The sequence below is a fragment of the Rhincodon typus genome, chromosome 7 (genome assembly GCF_021869965.1).
Source record: "Rhincodon typus isolate 14 chromosome 7, sRhiTyp1.1, whole genome shotgun sequence".
Taxonomy (NCBI): domain Eukaryota; kingdom Metazoa; phylum Chordata; class Chondrichthyes; order Orectolobiformes; family Rhincodontidae; genus Rhincodon; species Rhincodon typus.
Genome location: NC_063338.1, coordinates 4,469,378 through 4,484,121, shown reverse-complemented (window position 1 = coordinate 4,484,121; position 14,744 = coordinate 4,469,378). Strand labels below are relative to the sequence as shown.

At 44.7% G+C, this 14,744-nt stretch overlaps 1 protein-coding gene across 5 annotated transcripts in view; it reads right to left on the bottom strand.

Moving 5' to 3' along the window:
* The window catches only part of igf2bp2a (insulin-like growth factor 2 mRNA binding protein 2a), a 146,624-nt gene that overhangs the window by 3,440 nt on the left and 128,440 nt on the right, over window positions 1-14,744 (bottom strand). For 4 of the 5 annotated variants that reach the window (XM_048599298.1, XM_048599300.1, XM_048599301.1 and 1 more), the window contains one exon: window positions 8,749-9,237. The exons of the other annotated variant lie outside the window; for it this stretch is intronic. In XM_048599298.1, coding sequence (XP_048455255.1) covers window positions 9,142-9,237 — 96 coding nt within the window. In that variant the 3' untranslated portion in view covers window positions 8,749-9,141. Of the gene's footprint in view, window positions 1-8,748; window positions 9,238-14,744 lie in introns of those variants that run through there. 5 annotated transcript variants of the gene reach the window in all.

Genomic DNA, 14,744 nt, shown 5'->3' with positions numbered 1-14,744 from the left:
CAGTTTTGTTATTTTCTTTTTTTTTATCCGTTAACTGTTTGTCTTTTATGCGAATGCAGGTTTATAGCAGAGACTGATTTGTTGTTTAATTTTGCTCTGATAAACTTGCTGCATTGTTCACAAATTGCTACGTCTTTCATTCAAGATATAAACTGCTGCCTGGAATTGATTATTCACTGAATCTGGGATTGATTACTCAGAGATAGTAGGAACTGCAGATGCTGGAGAATCTGAGATAACAAGGTGTAGAGCTGGATGAACACAGCAGGCCAAGCAGCATCAGAGGAGCAGGAAGGCTGGCGTTTCGGGCCTAGACCCTTCTTCTGAAAATTTTTTATGATCTCCATCATAAATTTCCTTGTTTCTGACTGTAAGGGACCTACATTTGAATTCACCAACATTCATCTCTTCACACGTCTATAGAATCATTTATAGAAAATTCTCATGTTCCCTCCAATGTACTCTCTTACTCTATTTTTCCTTTCTTAATAAACCCTTGTCTTCTTTTGCTGAATTCTAAACTGCTCACACTCCTCAGGTCTGTTGTTTTTTTCTGGCCAACTTGTGTGCCTCTTCCTTGGATCTAAAACCATCCCTAGTTTCCCTGTTCGCTGCAGTTGGGCCACCTTTTGTGTCAGGTAGGAATGAGCAATTGCAGTTCACGTGCTCTTTGAATGCTAGCCATTGCCTTTTCACTGTCACCCCTTTAAGTACCATTCCTCAATCCATCATAGCCAACTTGTACCTCATATCATTGCAGTTTCCTCTGTTTAGATTCAGGACCCTAGTTTCAGAAACAATTGTCTATCTTGATGAAGAATTCTATCATATTATGGTCACTATTCCTCAAGAGGCCTCACACAGCTAGATTGCCAGTTATTCCTTTCCCATTACACAATGCCCAGTCTAGGATGGCCTGTTCTCTACTCGGTTCCTCAACATTTTGTTCCAGAAAACCATCCCGTATACACTGCAGGAATTTCTCCTCTACGGTACTATTACTGATTTGATTTGCCCAATCTATATGCTGATTAAAGTGGTTCATAATTCCAGATTTTCCTTTGTTGCTTCGAATTGCAATTTTCCTGTTTAACGTCTTCCCCAATGTTACCACTGTAGATCAGTTTGGGGGTCTATATACAACACCTATTATCATTTCCTGCCCTTAGTGTTTCTAAGCTCCATCCATACAGATTCCACTACACCAGAGCTAATTTCCTTCCTTACCATTGCTTTCATATCCTCTTTAACTAGTAATGTTACCCGGCTCCTTTTCCTCTTTCTCTGTCCTTCCTAAAAATTGAATACCCTGGATATTCAGTTCTAAATCCTGGTCACCCTGCAGCTATTCGCATGACTAATTTGTCCATTTTATAATAAATGCTCCCTGCATTAAGACCCAATGCCTTAAAAGCTTATCTTTTTAACATTCTTAGGCCCTTTCACATTAATTTGCACTATTGGCCCTATTTGATTCGTGCTCTTGAATTCTCTGCCAATCACTTTTCTTATTCTGTGTGTTTTTATCCTTGTTTCCCTCCCTTCTGCCTCCCTGCATAGGTTTCTAATTCCCTGCCATTTTAGTTTAAACCCTCCCTAACCACTCTAGTAAATTCTCATCTCCAGGACAGCAGTTTCAGTCCTGCCCAGATGCAAGTTGTTCAGCTTGTGCTGGTCCCACCTCACCTAGAACCGTTCCCAATTATATTTTTGTTAACTATTTTTATGGCTTATAGTTTGTAAGGTTGGTATTTTCGATTTACAGTTTCTAAGGGCATTTGTACAGAGATCAAAAGAATAAGGGCCCTAGTGTAATTAATATTGACATTTGATTTTAAGGGCAATGTAAGGGTTTAGTTTAAAGGAGTAAGTCAATGAACAAAAGCTCAAGGCTGTGAATACTCCTCCTGCTCAACTGATACAGTTTCGGTGACCGGGACCAGAATATGTGTAGGAGGTGTCCCCAGTTGCAACTCCAGGAGGTCCCAGTTTTGGGACTGGAACAGCAGCTGGGGACACCATGTAGCCTCTGTGATGCTGACAGTCTTCTGTAATGTAAGACTTCATAAACAGAAAGGGAATGGAGTCATCAGTGGCCATTCATCTAAAAAACAGATATATTGCTTTGACTACTGTTGGGGGGCATGGCCTCTCAGAAGAAAATAGCAGTACCCAAATTCCCTGGACCACAGTTGACTCTGTTCTGCAGGAGAGGAGGAGGAAGTGTAGGAATACAATAGATATAGAGGTTTCAATCATAAAGTGAATGGACAGATGTTTCTGTGGCTGCGAACAAGAATCCAGGATGATTTGTACTGGGTCAAGGATGTCTCAGAGTGGCTACAGGACACTCTGGAAGGAGAGAGTGTTAGCCAGTGGTTGTTGTAACATCAGCTCCCCATCCAGACTATCAAAACTGCTTCACTGCGATGCTGTGGGTCACTCCTCGAGGACAAACCTCCTCTCTCTTTCTCCCTTCTCTCTTTGCCCCCTCACTCTCTTTCTCCCCCTTTCTCACATTTCCCCACCCCCTTATTTCCCCTTCCTCAATATCACCCACTGTTTAATCCCTCTCTTAATTTCTCCAAGCTCTCTTCCTCTTTCTTCCCACCTCTCTCTTTCCTCTCTCCCTTTCACTCCTCTCTCTCCCCATTCACTTCTCTCTTCTTTTCACTCCTCTCTTTTTCCCCCTCATTTCCTCGCTCTCTTACCCCCGCTTTACACCTCTCTCTTCACCCCTCTTTTTCATTGTGACCTCTCTCTCTCCTTTCCCACTCTTAACACTTTTCCACTTTTCCTTTCTCTATTCTCTCTCTCTCACTTGCCCCTTCTCTCTCCCAAAAGAAATAGGTACAGGAGTAGTCCATTTGGCCCTTTGAGCCTGCTGTACCATTCAATAAGATCTTGGCTGACCTGACACTCCTCACCAATTACTTTCCTGACTTTATCCCGTAACGCTTGATGCCTGTACCTATCAAGAATTTATCTCAGCCATAAATATGCACAAGGACTCCGCCCTCGCAGCTTTCTGTGTCAAGTTCCAAAGACTCACATCCCTCTGAGAGAAGAAATTCCTCATCTCAGTCTTAAATTGATACTCTTTTATTCTGAGACTATGCCCTCTGGTCCTAGACTTTCCCATGAGGGGAAACATTTTCTCAGCACTCACCCTGTTAAGCCCCTTAAGAATGCTATATGTTTCAATGAGATCGCCTCTTATTCTTCTAAACTCCAGTGAGTAGAGTCCCAACCTGTTTAACCTTTACTCATATAACAATCTGTCTGTACCAAAGATTATCCTCGTGAATGTTCTCTGAACAGTCTCCAATGAAACGACATCTTTCCTTAAATAAGGTGACCAAAAACTATTCACAGTACTCCAGATGTGGTCACACCTCGTATAGTTGCACCGTTTATACTCCAACTCCTTGAAATAAAGGGCCATATATCCATTAGCCTTCCTGATTACCTGCTGCACCTGTGTGCTAGCTTTCGGTGTTTCGTGCACAAATAGCCCCAAATCCCTTTGTGTCATAGCTTTCTACAGTTTTTCTCCATTTAAATAATATTGTTCGTTTGTCTTCCAAAATGAACAATTTTGCATTTTCCCACATTATATTCCATTTGCTAACTTTTTTTGCCCACTTACATAACTTACCAAATCTTTCTATAAACTGTATCTCTCTCATAACCTGCTATTGTGAACAGCTGCGATCGCAGCATTGATCCCTGTGGAATTCCACTGGTCACAGGTCGCCAACTTGAAAAAGAATCCCTTATCCCAACCTGCTGTTTTCTGCCTATTAGCCAAATTCACTATCCATGCCAATATACTATCTCCAACAACGTGGGCCTATGACTTAACCTTTTGTGAGGTACCTTGTCGAATACCTTCTGGAAATCCAAATACATCTACTGGTTTCTCTCTATCCACTCTGGTTGTGACTTCCTCAAAAAACTCTAATAAATTAGTCAGACAGTATTTCCATTTCATGAGGCCATGTTGACTCTGCTTGATTATGATTTTTCAAATGTGCTGCAATTACTTCCTTAATAATCACTTTCCACTGTCTCTTCCCTCCTTTTACTTCTCCTTATGCCTCTCTCTTTGCCCCTTCACTCCTTTCCTCCCATTCTTCCCAATTCTCTCAAATTCCTCTTCTACTTCCTGCCGTCTTTCTCAGTCTCCCTTTCTGGCTCTCACTCTTCTTTCCCACCTCTCTCTTCTCCAATTTCTTTCTTCCCCCTTTCCCTTTCACTATCCTCTGTCTTTCTACCTCTCGCTTATTTTCCTCTATCTTTCCCACAGTCTCTTTGCCCTCTCTCATTTCTCTCCTTTGTTTCACACCTCTCTTTCAACTCCTCTTCCTCTTTCGTCCTCTCTTTCCATTTGCTTCCCTCTCTTTCCCAACTTTCTCTCTTTTTAGACACCCCTCATTACACACACTCCACATCTCCGCTCACTCTACTTTTTTGCCCCCTCTTTCGATCCCCTGTCTCTTCCCACCTCACTTTCCCCATCTCTCTCTCTCTACTGCATCTCTCTCTCTTCCGCCGACTCTCCCCTAGCCTTGTCCCTCTTTGCCCCTTTCTCGATCATTGCCACCTCTTGGCCTCCGTCTCTTTTTACCCAAATCCCTTGCCCTCTCTCTTATACCCCTCTTTTTCTTCCACCTCTTTCCATCTCTCGCTTTTCCTCCCTCTACCACTTCAACTCCTTCCCCTGCTCTCTCTCTCAAATTCACCTTCTGCATCTTTCTCCCCACTCTTTCTTCACCCACTCTCATCTCCTCTCCCCCGATTTGAGTTCACCATTTCTCTTTCTCCCTCTTCCCTTCACTCCACCCCATCTCTTCCTCCCATTATCCTCCCTCTCTCGTCACCTTTCTCTTTTCCTTACTCTCAATCTTTCCTTCTCGCCCTCCCTCTTTCCCCGCTTTCTCTCTCTTTCAACACTCTCAAGGCTTATTTGTATTCATTGTCTCTCTTCCTCCCCCTCCCTTACTCTTTCCCCTTGCCCTTGCACTCTCAATCCCTCTCTCTCCTTCCCCCACTATTTTTTTCCCTCTCTTGTCCTCCCCTTTCTCATCATTTCTCCCTCCTTGCTCTTTGTCCTCGTTCCTTTTCTTCCCCCACTCTCTTCCCCTTTCTCCGCCTCCCTCTTGTCTCATTCTATTCCTTCCTCTCTTTCGTGCCCCTTCTCCCTTTTCCCCTCTTCTCCTTCCCCATCTTGGCACTTGCTTGTCCCCCATTTCCCTCTCTTCTCTCCAGATTTTTTGCCCTTTTACCCCTTTTCCCACTCTCTCATTCTCCCCCATTTATATTCCCTGATCTCTCATTTTCCATCTCCTGTCTTTTTCCCTCTGCTCTCTTCTCTCTCATTCTCTATTGCTAGCATGTCTTTTTCCTCCCTTTCTCACATTCTCTTCCCCCCAATTGCCCCTCTCTCTCCTTCATCTTTCCACCTCACTCTCTTACACCTCATCTCATTCACTGTGTGTCTAATTGCTGTCATCTCGATCACCTTATATCTTTTCCATTCTATCTCTCTTTCCCTCTCTCTCTCCTTTCCCCAACTTTCCACCTCATGCTCTTCCTCTCCATTTTTCTTTCACCGTCTCTCATTGGCCCCTTTCACTCAATTTCCCTCTTCCCCCATCTTCCTTCCCTCCTTCCCCTTCTCTCTCTCCCACTCTTTTCACACTCATTCCCTCTTTATCTTCCTGCTCTCTCTCATTCCCCCTCCCTTTTTCTACCTTTCTCTCTGTCCCCCATCTTTGTTTGCCCACTATCTTTCTTTCCCATTCTCTCTCTAACTTCCCCATCTCTTTCCAGCCCTTTCTCTTCCTCCTCTCTCATCATCACCATCCACTCTCTCTTCCTCCTCTCTCATTTTCCCATTTTTCTCTGTCTCCCCATCTATTTACTCAAATGGTTCCAGGAATGACATGAGGATAGACTGAAGAAATTTGGGACTGTTTTCCTCCGAGAGAAGGCGGAGAGAAGATGTGATAGAGGTTTTCAACCTCATGAGAGGGCTGGATACAGTAAACACGGCGAAGCTGTTCCCATTCATAAAATAAGAACAAAAGTGCCTAGGATTAAAGAGATGTGCAAATTAGACAAGGGTGATGTGAGAAACAGCTTTTTCACACAGAGTAGTTAGGGTCTGGAACGCACAGTCTTGAAATGTGATGTTGGCAGGTTCCATTGAGGAATTCAAGAGGGTACTGGTGGGTTATTTGGGTAGATGGGACAAATAGCTCCTTCTGCACTGCAATAATTCCTTCATTCTGTCTTCCTGCCTCACTCACTCGGTTGACCCCCCCCATTCCACTTTCCAGCCTTACTTGCCCTCTCTCTGACCCAGTTCCCTCTGTCTTTGTTCTCTTTATCCCCTTCGTTCCCCCTCGCATTCTTTTTCCTTCAACCTCTCTCTTGATAACCAGCCAGTTCCTCCACTTCTTCACTTTCTTTCACCACTCCCTCTTTCTTCCCCTCTCTCATCATCTCTCCCTACTTCCTCTCTTCTCCCACTTCCTTTCCCCCTTTTCTCCTCTTCCTTGCCTGGCTTGGAGTCTCACTCTCCCCACTTTTGCGCACCCTTTCCTTCTGCCTCACCATTCCTCTCTCTAATCCCCCCTCTGTTGCCCCATCCATCTTTCACTGTCACTCCCCCACCCTGCTCTTCCTATTTCATCTTACCCTTCTTTCTTCCCTTTCACTCACTTTCCCTATCAATCTCCTCCCCCTCGCTTTCTCCCACATTCTTTTCACTCTCTCTTCTCTTTTCATCCAATTTGATTCAGAACTTTCAATTCTGATCCACCCCTAAATCGGTCTGATATTTTTCTTTCGTTCCCTATTTCACTCAACACTGTGAACATGCTCTATCCTCCCTCTCATAGGGTCACTTCAATATGTTATTATGATACACACTGAGTTTTATTCCTGACTGAAGTACTCACTACATATTGACTTTGTTTTTGATTCGATAAGGTCCAGTGAAGCTCACTTTCAATCATTAACCAAAGACAGTTAACAATACAAACACCTTGGTCCAGCAACAAAATTCTAAGCTTTGGCATTTTTGTACACTCTAGTTTTCATTGTTTGCTGATTGAGTTTCAAGTGCTTTTTGGCCAGCACACATGCTTTGGTTCATTTTCCCCGGAAATTTGACACATTGGTCAGAAATATACACAATATATTAAGACTCTACGTGAGACCTGGGTGTCCCGTCTACCAGTTGCTGAAAGTAAGCATACAGGTGCAGCAGGCAGAGAAGGAGGCAAATGGTATAGCTGGCCTTCATAGCAAGAGGATTCGCCTACAGGAGTAGAAATATCTTGCTGCAACTGTGCAGGGCCTTGTTGAGATCTCGGGTGGGAGTAGTATGTGTAATTTTGGTCTCTTTGTCTGAGGAAGGGTGTCCTGGTTATGGAGGAAGTGCAACAATGTCTAACCAGACTGATTCCTAGGATGGCAGCACGGATGCATGAAGAGAGATTAGATTGTTTAGGACTAGAGTCATCGAGGTCTACAGCACAGAAAAGGCTCGTTAACGTTCCCACCAGTCAAACACAACCACCTAATTATTCTAATGCCATTTTCCAGCACTTGGCCCACAGCCTTGGCATCACAAGTGTACGTCTAAATACTTCTTAAATGTCGAGTGATTCTGCCTCTACCACCTTTACAAGCAGTGAGTTCACCCTCTGGGTGAAAAGGTTTCTCGTCACGTCTCCTCTAAACTTTTTGCTCCTTACCTTAAATCTACGCCCCTGGTCATTAATTCCTCCTCACCCTCACCCAGTCAAGGGGAAAAATTCTCCCTGTCTACCCATATTGATGTCCTCAAAATTTCATACGTCTCAATCATGTCCCCTTCCAATCTCCTCTACTCTAAGGAAAACACCCCAAGACTGACACTTCACTCTTCATAACTGAAACTCCCCAGACCAGGCAACATTCTGGTAAACGTCCTCTTCCCACTCTCCAGTGCTATTGCGTCCCTCCTATAATGTAGATTCCAGACCCGCATACAATAATCCAGCTGTGGCGTAACCAATGTTTTATACAGTTCCCCAGCATAACCTCCCTGCTCTTAAACTCTGTGCTTCGGCTCTTAAAAGGCAAGTACCCCATATGCCTTCTTATCCACTGGCCTGTCTATATCGGCTTGTAATCTAAGGCTATCCTCCTCACTTTTTAACCACCTCACCAAATTTTGTATCATCTGTGAACTTACTGATGGACCTCCTACATTCAAGTCTAGATCGTTTATATTATTTTCCTCACTGTGCTTTCTTTCATCTGGCCCTTTCTGTCCCATCCTCGTTATCTCTCTCTCTCTCTGTGTCCCCCACCTCTGCTTCTGCCCCTCTTCTCTTCCCCTATCTCTCTCTCTTCTCCGAAATTCTATTTGTTGTTCCGAACTATCCTTGTCCACTATGTGAACCCTCTTCAGAGAACTGTTACTGTGCAGAAGGTCATTCAGCTCATTATCTTGTCCGCCTCTCTGTACCCCCACCCCCAACTCCACCCATTGCATTTTTCTCTCTGTCTCCATCTGCCTTCTTCTATTTTTCCATCCTCCTCTCCTCTCTGTCCACTTTCAGAAAATAAACTGTCGACAAATTATGGTTTCTGGCCTCAAAAGTATGATTTAATCTCTCCGGGGGGAAAAAAAAAGCAAACAAAACGAAACAAAAAAAAAAAATACACGTGTTATCTACAAAAGCAGTGTTAAACCAGAACTAGTTTCAATTTTATTATATAAAAAAAACCCTATTCACACTACCACGGCCCAAGTGCCTGCTCAATTTCCTGAATGGTCTACGATTCAGCCAGGTTACTCAACAAGACAAACCAGGGCAAAGCGAGAGATTGTCCAGAAACTCTGGGAGGACTGCTGCCAGTCACTGCTCCCTCCATCTTCAAAAACCTCTTGCCGTATCTGCACAGCCACGACCACTGGTTGGGAAACATCCTCTCCGCGTCTGTTTGTTTGTTTTTTTTTTGTTTTGTTTGTTTCATTTGTCTTGTTGTTTCTTTGGTTCGTTCCCGTCCTGTCCGTCTCTCACGTTCACGTGTCAGAAGGGCTACAATTGCTCCTCTCGTCCCCAGCTCCATCCTGCTTCACTTGCTGCGCTGTGAAGCAATGCCTCCTGCCTGTTGTTTCTGTTCCTGATGCTTTGCCTTTTGCACAATCTCTCGAATTTTTCGCTGAGCCGTCTGCAGCGGGCGGGGGGGGCATGGAAAGAGGGGAGAGAGACACAAGACAGTGCGTCAGACGGAAGGACACAGATGCAGCACAGCAGCTACAACATCTCGCCTCTGCTAAAGTCCAGGGGTGGCATAAACCCTCTGCCCTCCTGCAAACTGGCGAAGCATACGGTCCCCACTAGGTATGAATCAGCATCAGATCACGGCAGATCTGTACCTTCTCTCCATCGACTTGCCTCGTTTCCTCATTTAATTATTTTGTTTGCTCAGAGGATGTGGTGTCGCTGGCTGGGTCAGCGTTTATTACCCCATCCCTGATTTCCCAGAAGGCAATTAAGAATCAACCCCACTGTAGTCATGTGTAGGCTAAACCATGTATGGATGGAAGATTTCCATCCCTGAAGGGCATTGGTGACCCAGATGGGCTTTTACAGCAATTGACAGAACAGTTTTTTAGTCCAGACTATTTTTATCTAGTTCAAATTTCACCATCTGCCATGGTAGGATTTGAATCTATGTCACCAGACCATTAGCCTGGGTCTCTGGATTACTAGGATGATGTAGACTGTGGGATTAATATATATATAACTAATATTTATTTCAAATTTGGGTTTGGCTTTTGAATTAGCACCCGGTTGGTTTTGTGTGTGCCTGAAATTATGAATTAACTTGCAAATACTTCTATAACCATAGTGATTTCTTTGCAAACATGTTTTGAGATCCAGCTTTGAAGTGAATGAGCTTGTGTGCAGCACTAACGGCTATTTGTTTATTTTAGATTGTTTTATGATCCAGCAAGGTAAATAATGAGGCCTCCAGATTTGTTAAAGTCTTCGAAAACCTGCTTTTTTTTCAAACTGAAGACTAAGGAAAACACTCATAGCTTCGCGAGGGAACTTTTGGTTTCAATTTTACTTTTGAGTTTTGGAGCAGCCCTGTGAAATCCATGGAATAGGATGCCTATGTAGACCAGTGGTCCTGAGAAGGGAGCATATAATGAACTAGTCATCTTAAGTGGTTAGTGTTAGTCCCAGATCTCAAGTGTTGGGATAAAACCTTGAGGAGGCTACTTAAAGCTGAGTACCTTGAAGCTCAGCTGTATAATAGTGCCAGGAAGACATTCTCTGCAGTTCCAATCTAAAAGTTGAAGTCATAATTGACTTAAACCTACTCAGATGCTAGATACAGGGGCACTGGACTAAGTATTGCATAAGTGCTGTTTTGAATACTGTACAATTTTAAAAAATTTAACTTCTAAAGGAGTATTTTGAGATTAATGGGGTTATATTTTTACTGTGTTTAAAAATCTTTGGATTTGTATTAGAAGAGGATGTTTTCTTCCTTTGTCTTCATTTCTTTGGTAATACATTTCTGTTTTACTGTTGAATCAAAATTTGCAGCAGTGAGAGACCACCTCAGTAATACCAAAACAACCCAAACTTCGATCCATCAAACTGGAGTCTGACTTGTCCAGTAATAACATGAGCCCAGAGCCATAAATTGGTCTTAATCCTCTCACCTAATGTAAATCGATCTATCTCGGTTCTGAAAGGTTGAACGGACCCCCCGTGACACCGCGTGTTTGGGGGAAAAAGAATCTCAGATCCTCCACACCCTCCACACGAAGAGCTACTTCCTGCTGTAACCCATGATTAGCCTCATTTGGATCTTTAAGACAAGTTTCCGGTTCACCCCGTTTGTCACCAGCAAACCACCAGAGGGAGCAGTTTGTCTCCGAGCGCTCCATGATAAAATCCATTCATCAGGAAATGCCTTATTTAGGCCAGCCCCTTAATCTTCTGTATTGAACAGAGGATCAGTCTAATTGATGCAAGCTGCCTTTGCAATTTAACCATTGGATACCCGAGGTCACAGCAGCACAGACAGCACAGTGGCTCAGCGGTTAGTACTGCTGCCTCACAGTGCCAGGGACCTGGGTTCAATCTCGGCTTTGGGTGACTGCGTAGAATTTGCACACTCTCCCTGTGTCTGTGTGAGTTTCCACCAGCTGCTCTGGTTTCCTCCCACCATCCAAAGATAGGTGGGCTAGGTTGACCGGCTACGCTAAATAGTCTGTAGAGTCTAGGGATGTGCAGGCTAGGTAGGTTAGCCATGGTAAATGCGGGGTTACGGGGATGGAGACAGGGGGAGCTAAGTCTGGGTGGGATGCTTCTTGGAGGGTCGGTGACGACTTGATGGGCTGAATGGTCTCTTTCCTCATTAGGGATTCCATGATCACTCTGTTGAATGTGAGACCTGTACTTAATCCAGGATCAATGCTGCCTTCCTGAGGTGTGTCTCCCACAACAGGACACAACTGTCAAACTAGTGTGAGCACTGAGCCACTGTCACGTAATGTGGACTCTCTGACTTAGGGCCAACACTCCTGTGACCTTGTCTATTTGCCTGACGGCTCTGTACTCAAAACCCTGAATCCTTCATCGCTTTCCTAATTCGTGCTGTTTTGGAACGACTCACTCCATGAGTGCGTTTTCACATTCAGGGTGAATAACCGTTCAACACTCAGAGAATCCATCAGCAGCTTCCTGCTCCACTGTGTGCCTTAAACCTGCAGCTGTCAGCACATTGTCGCCTCACTCAGCTTGGTCACTGGTAAGGGTAGCAAACAACAAGGGTAGACCCCACAACAGACTGCGCCCAGACCCCACAACAGCTTTGACCACTGCCAAAACCCCCAAAAAACTACAGGAAAGCAATTATGACTGTCAACACTACACGTTGGGGGAGGGATAGAGATGGAGCTGGATGAATACAGGGAGGAAAGTGCGAGCAGTGGGATGTTGAATTACACAGTTCATGGAAACATAAATCTGTCAGGCGCATTGTAAGCTTTGCCACAAAGGTACAGAAAGAAAGACAAAGGTGGCCAGCTTTCATGGGGGGAACATGATTTGGGCTCACAGGGAAAGGGGATACAGCAGTGTGAGCAGATTGACTCAGACATCACCCAGAGACTCACATGTTCCGATTTCAGTGATTTTTTTGTCAGAGGCCTGTCAGCTTGGGTTACACGCACACAGAAATGCTACACTGTCGGAAATACCACTTTTCAAATGAGACATCAAACCGAGGAACTGTGTTATCTCACAGAATCCCTGCAGTGTGGAAAGAGGCCAATTGGCCCACTGAGTCTGCACCAACCCTATGAGGGAGATCCCACCCAGGCGCATTCCCCAACACTATCCCCGTAACCTCGCATTTATCATGGCTAATGGGGGGAGGCGATGGCCTAGTGGTATTATCACTGGACTGTTAAAGCAGTGACCCAGTTAATGTTCTGGGGACTCGGGTTTAAATCCCGCCACAGCAGATGGTGGAATTTGAATTCAATAAATATCTGGAATTAAGAATCTAATGATGACCGTGAATCCATTGCTGATTTTTGGAAAAACTCATCTGGTTCACTAATGCCCTTTAGGGAAGGAAACTGACATCCTTACCTGGTCTGGCCTATATGTGACTCCAGACCCACAACAATATGGTTGACTCTTTACTGCCCTCTCGGCAATTAGGGATGGGCAATAAATGCTGCCTGGTCAGCAACGCCCTCATCCCGTTAATGAATAAAAAAAAACCTAGGTCAAAAATCACATGATACCAGGTTATAGTCCAACAGGTTTATTTGAAAACACAAGCTTTCGGAGTCTCGCTCCTTCTTCAGATGTTAGTGAGAGAGGTGGCATCAAATACAGAATTCATAAGCCAAAGATGAAAGGGTCAGAGAACTGATGCAAATGTACTGAACAAACCCAAGATGGCTGCTAAATCTTTAATCAGTTAGAAAGGAGATGCAGGTTTCGATTGAATAATATGCAAATCCCAGAACTTCTTTCTTTCAAGTCACTGCCCCAAGATAACTAAAGGTTTAATCAATATATCAGAGTTGACATCTCAGCTCAGACAATGCATTTTAGGTGTGAGGCCTTGTTTAGAATCTGTCTGTGTTTTAACTTGGAGTCAGACTGGTTTCATTTTCAAAGTAGGAATTTATAAAATGCCACACTGACTGTCTAAAAATTATGTTTTTTTTGAACAAAATGCAATGTATTTGCAATTGTAAATTCACCCCACAGATTTACGTGAACGTGTGAGAGAGGGACAGAGACAGAGGGAGAAAGAGACAGAGAGAGAGTGTGTGTATGTTCGCACGTGCTTGATAGTGTGTATGCATGTGTGAAGGAGAGAGAGGGAGAGACTGTGTGTGTGTGTGCATGCGCGCGCTTGAGACAGAGAGTGTGTGTTTGTGTGAGAGAAAACCATCCCCTATGGACAAGCCCCACGCAAACAGAGGATCTGTTCAAATGAGGAGGAACGTGATGGACACCTGAAGGTGTTGAAGGATGCCCGCATAAGATATGATGCTCAACTCATCAATCACCAGTTCCGACATGCCACACCGAAAAACCGTGATCACCTCCTCAGAAGGCAGACATGGGAAACGACTGATAGCATACCCTTTGTCGTTCAGTACTTCCCAGGAGCGGAGAAACTATGCCATGTTCTTTGTAGCCAAAAACACATTATTGATGACAATGAGCACCTTGCCAAGATCCTCCCAATGTCTCCACTTCTCGCCTACAAATAACTGCCAGACCTTAAACAGACCATTGTTTGCAGCAACTTACCCAGCCTTCAGGACAACGTTCACCACAACACCATACAACCCTGTCACAGCAACCTCTGCAACACATGGCAGATCTTCGACATGGACACTACCATCACACGTGGGAACACCAACCATCATGTACACGGCAGATACTCATGTGACTTGGCCAATGTTGTCTATCTCATATGCGACAGGCAAGGATGCCCCGAGGCATGGTATATTGGTGAGACCATGCAGACTCTACGACAATGGATGAATGGACACTGCGCAACAATCGCCAGACAGGAATGTTCCCTCCCGGTGGGAGAACACTTCACTTGTCAAGGACATTCGGCCTTGGATCTTCAGGTAACTGCCCTCCAAGGTGGACTTCGGGATACACAACAATGCACAGTTGCCGAGCAGAAGCAGATAGCCAAGTTCATTACCCATAAGGACTGCCTCAATTGGGATCTTGGGTCCAGTTGCACGACAGGTGACCCCACCACACTATACACTCCCTCACACTCTCATATACACACACACACTCACCCAGACCCTCTCTCATACACACACACTCTCGCTTTAAAGTGCACACACACACACGCATTCACTCTCCCCTCGCGTGGCTGCACACACACTCTCCAACACACACACTCTCCCTCTCTCCCCCCCACACACACTCACTCTCCCTCTCTCTCACACACACACTCTCCCTCCTAAACACACTCTCTGTCCCCCTGTCTCACTCACACATATGCATGCGCATACACATACATACCCACACTCCCTCCCTCTCACAACACACACACACTCTCTCTCCCCCACACACATACACTCTCTCCAACCCCCCCACACACTCACACTCTCTCTCCCACAGACACAAACACACACACACTCTCTCTCCCCC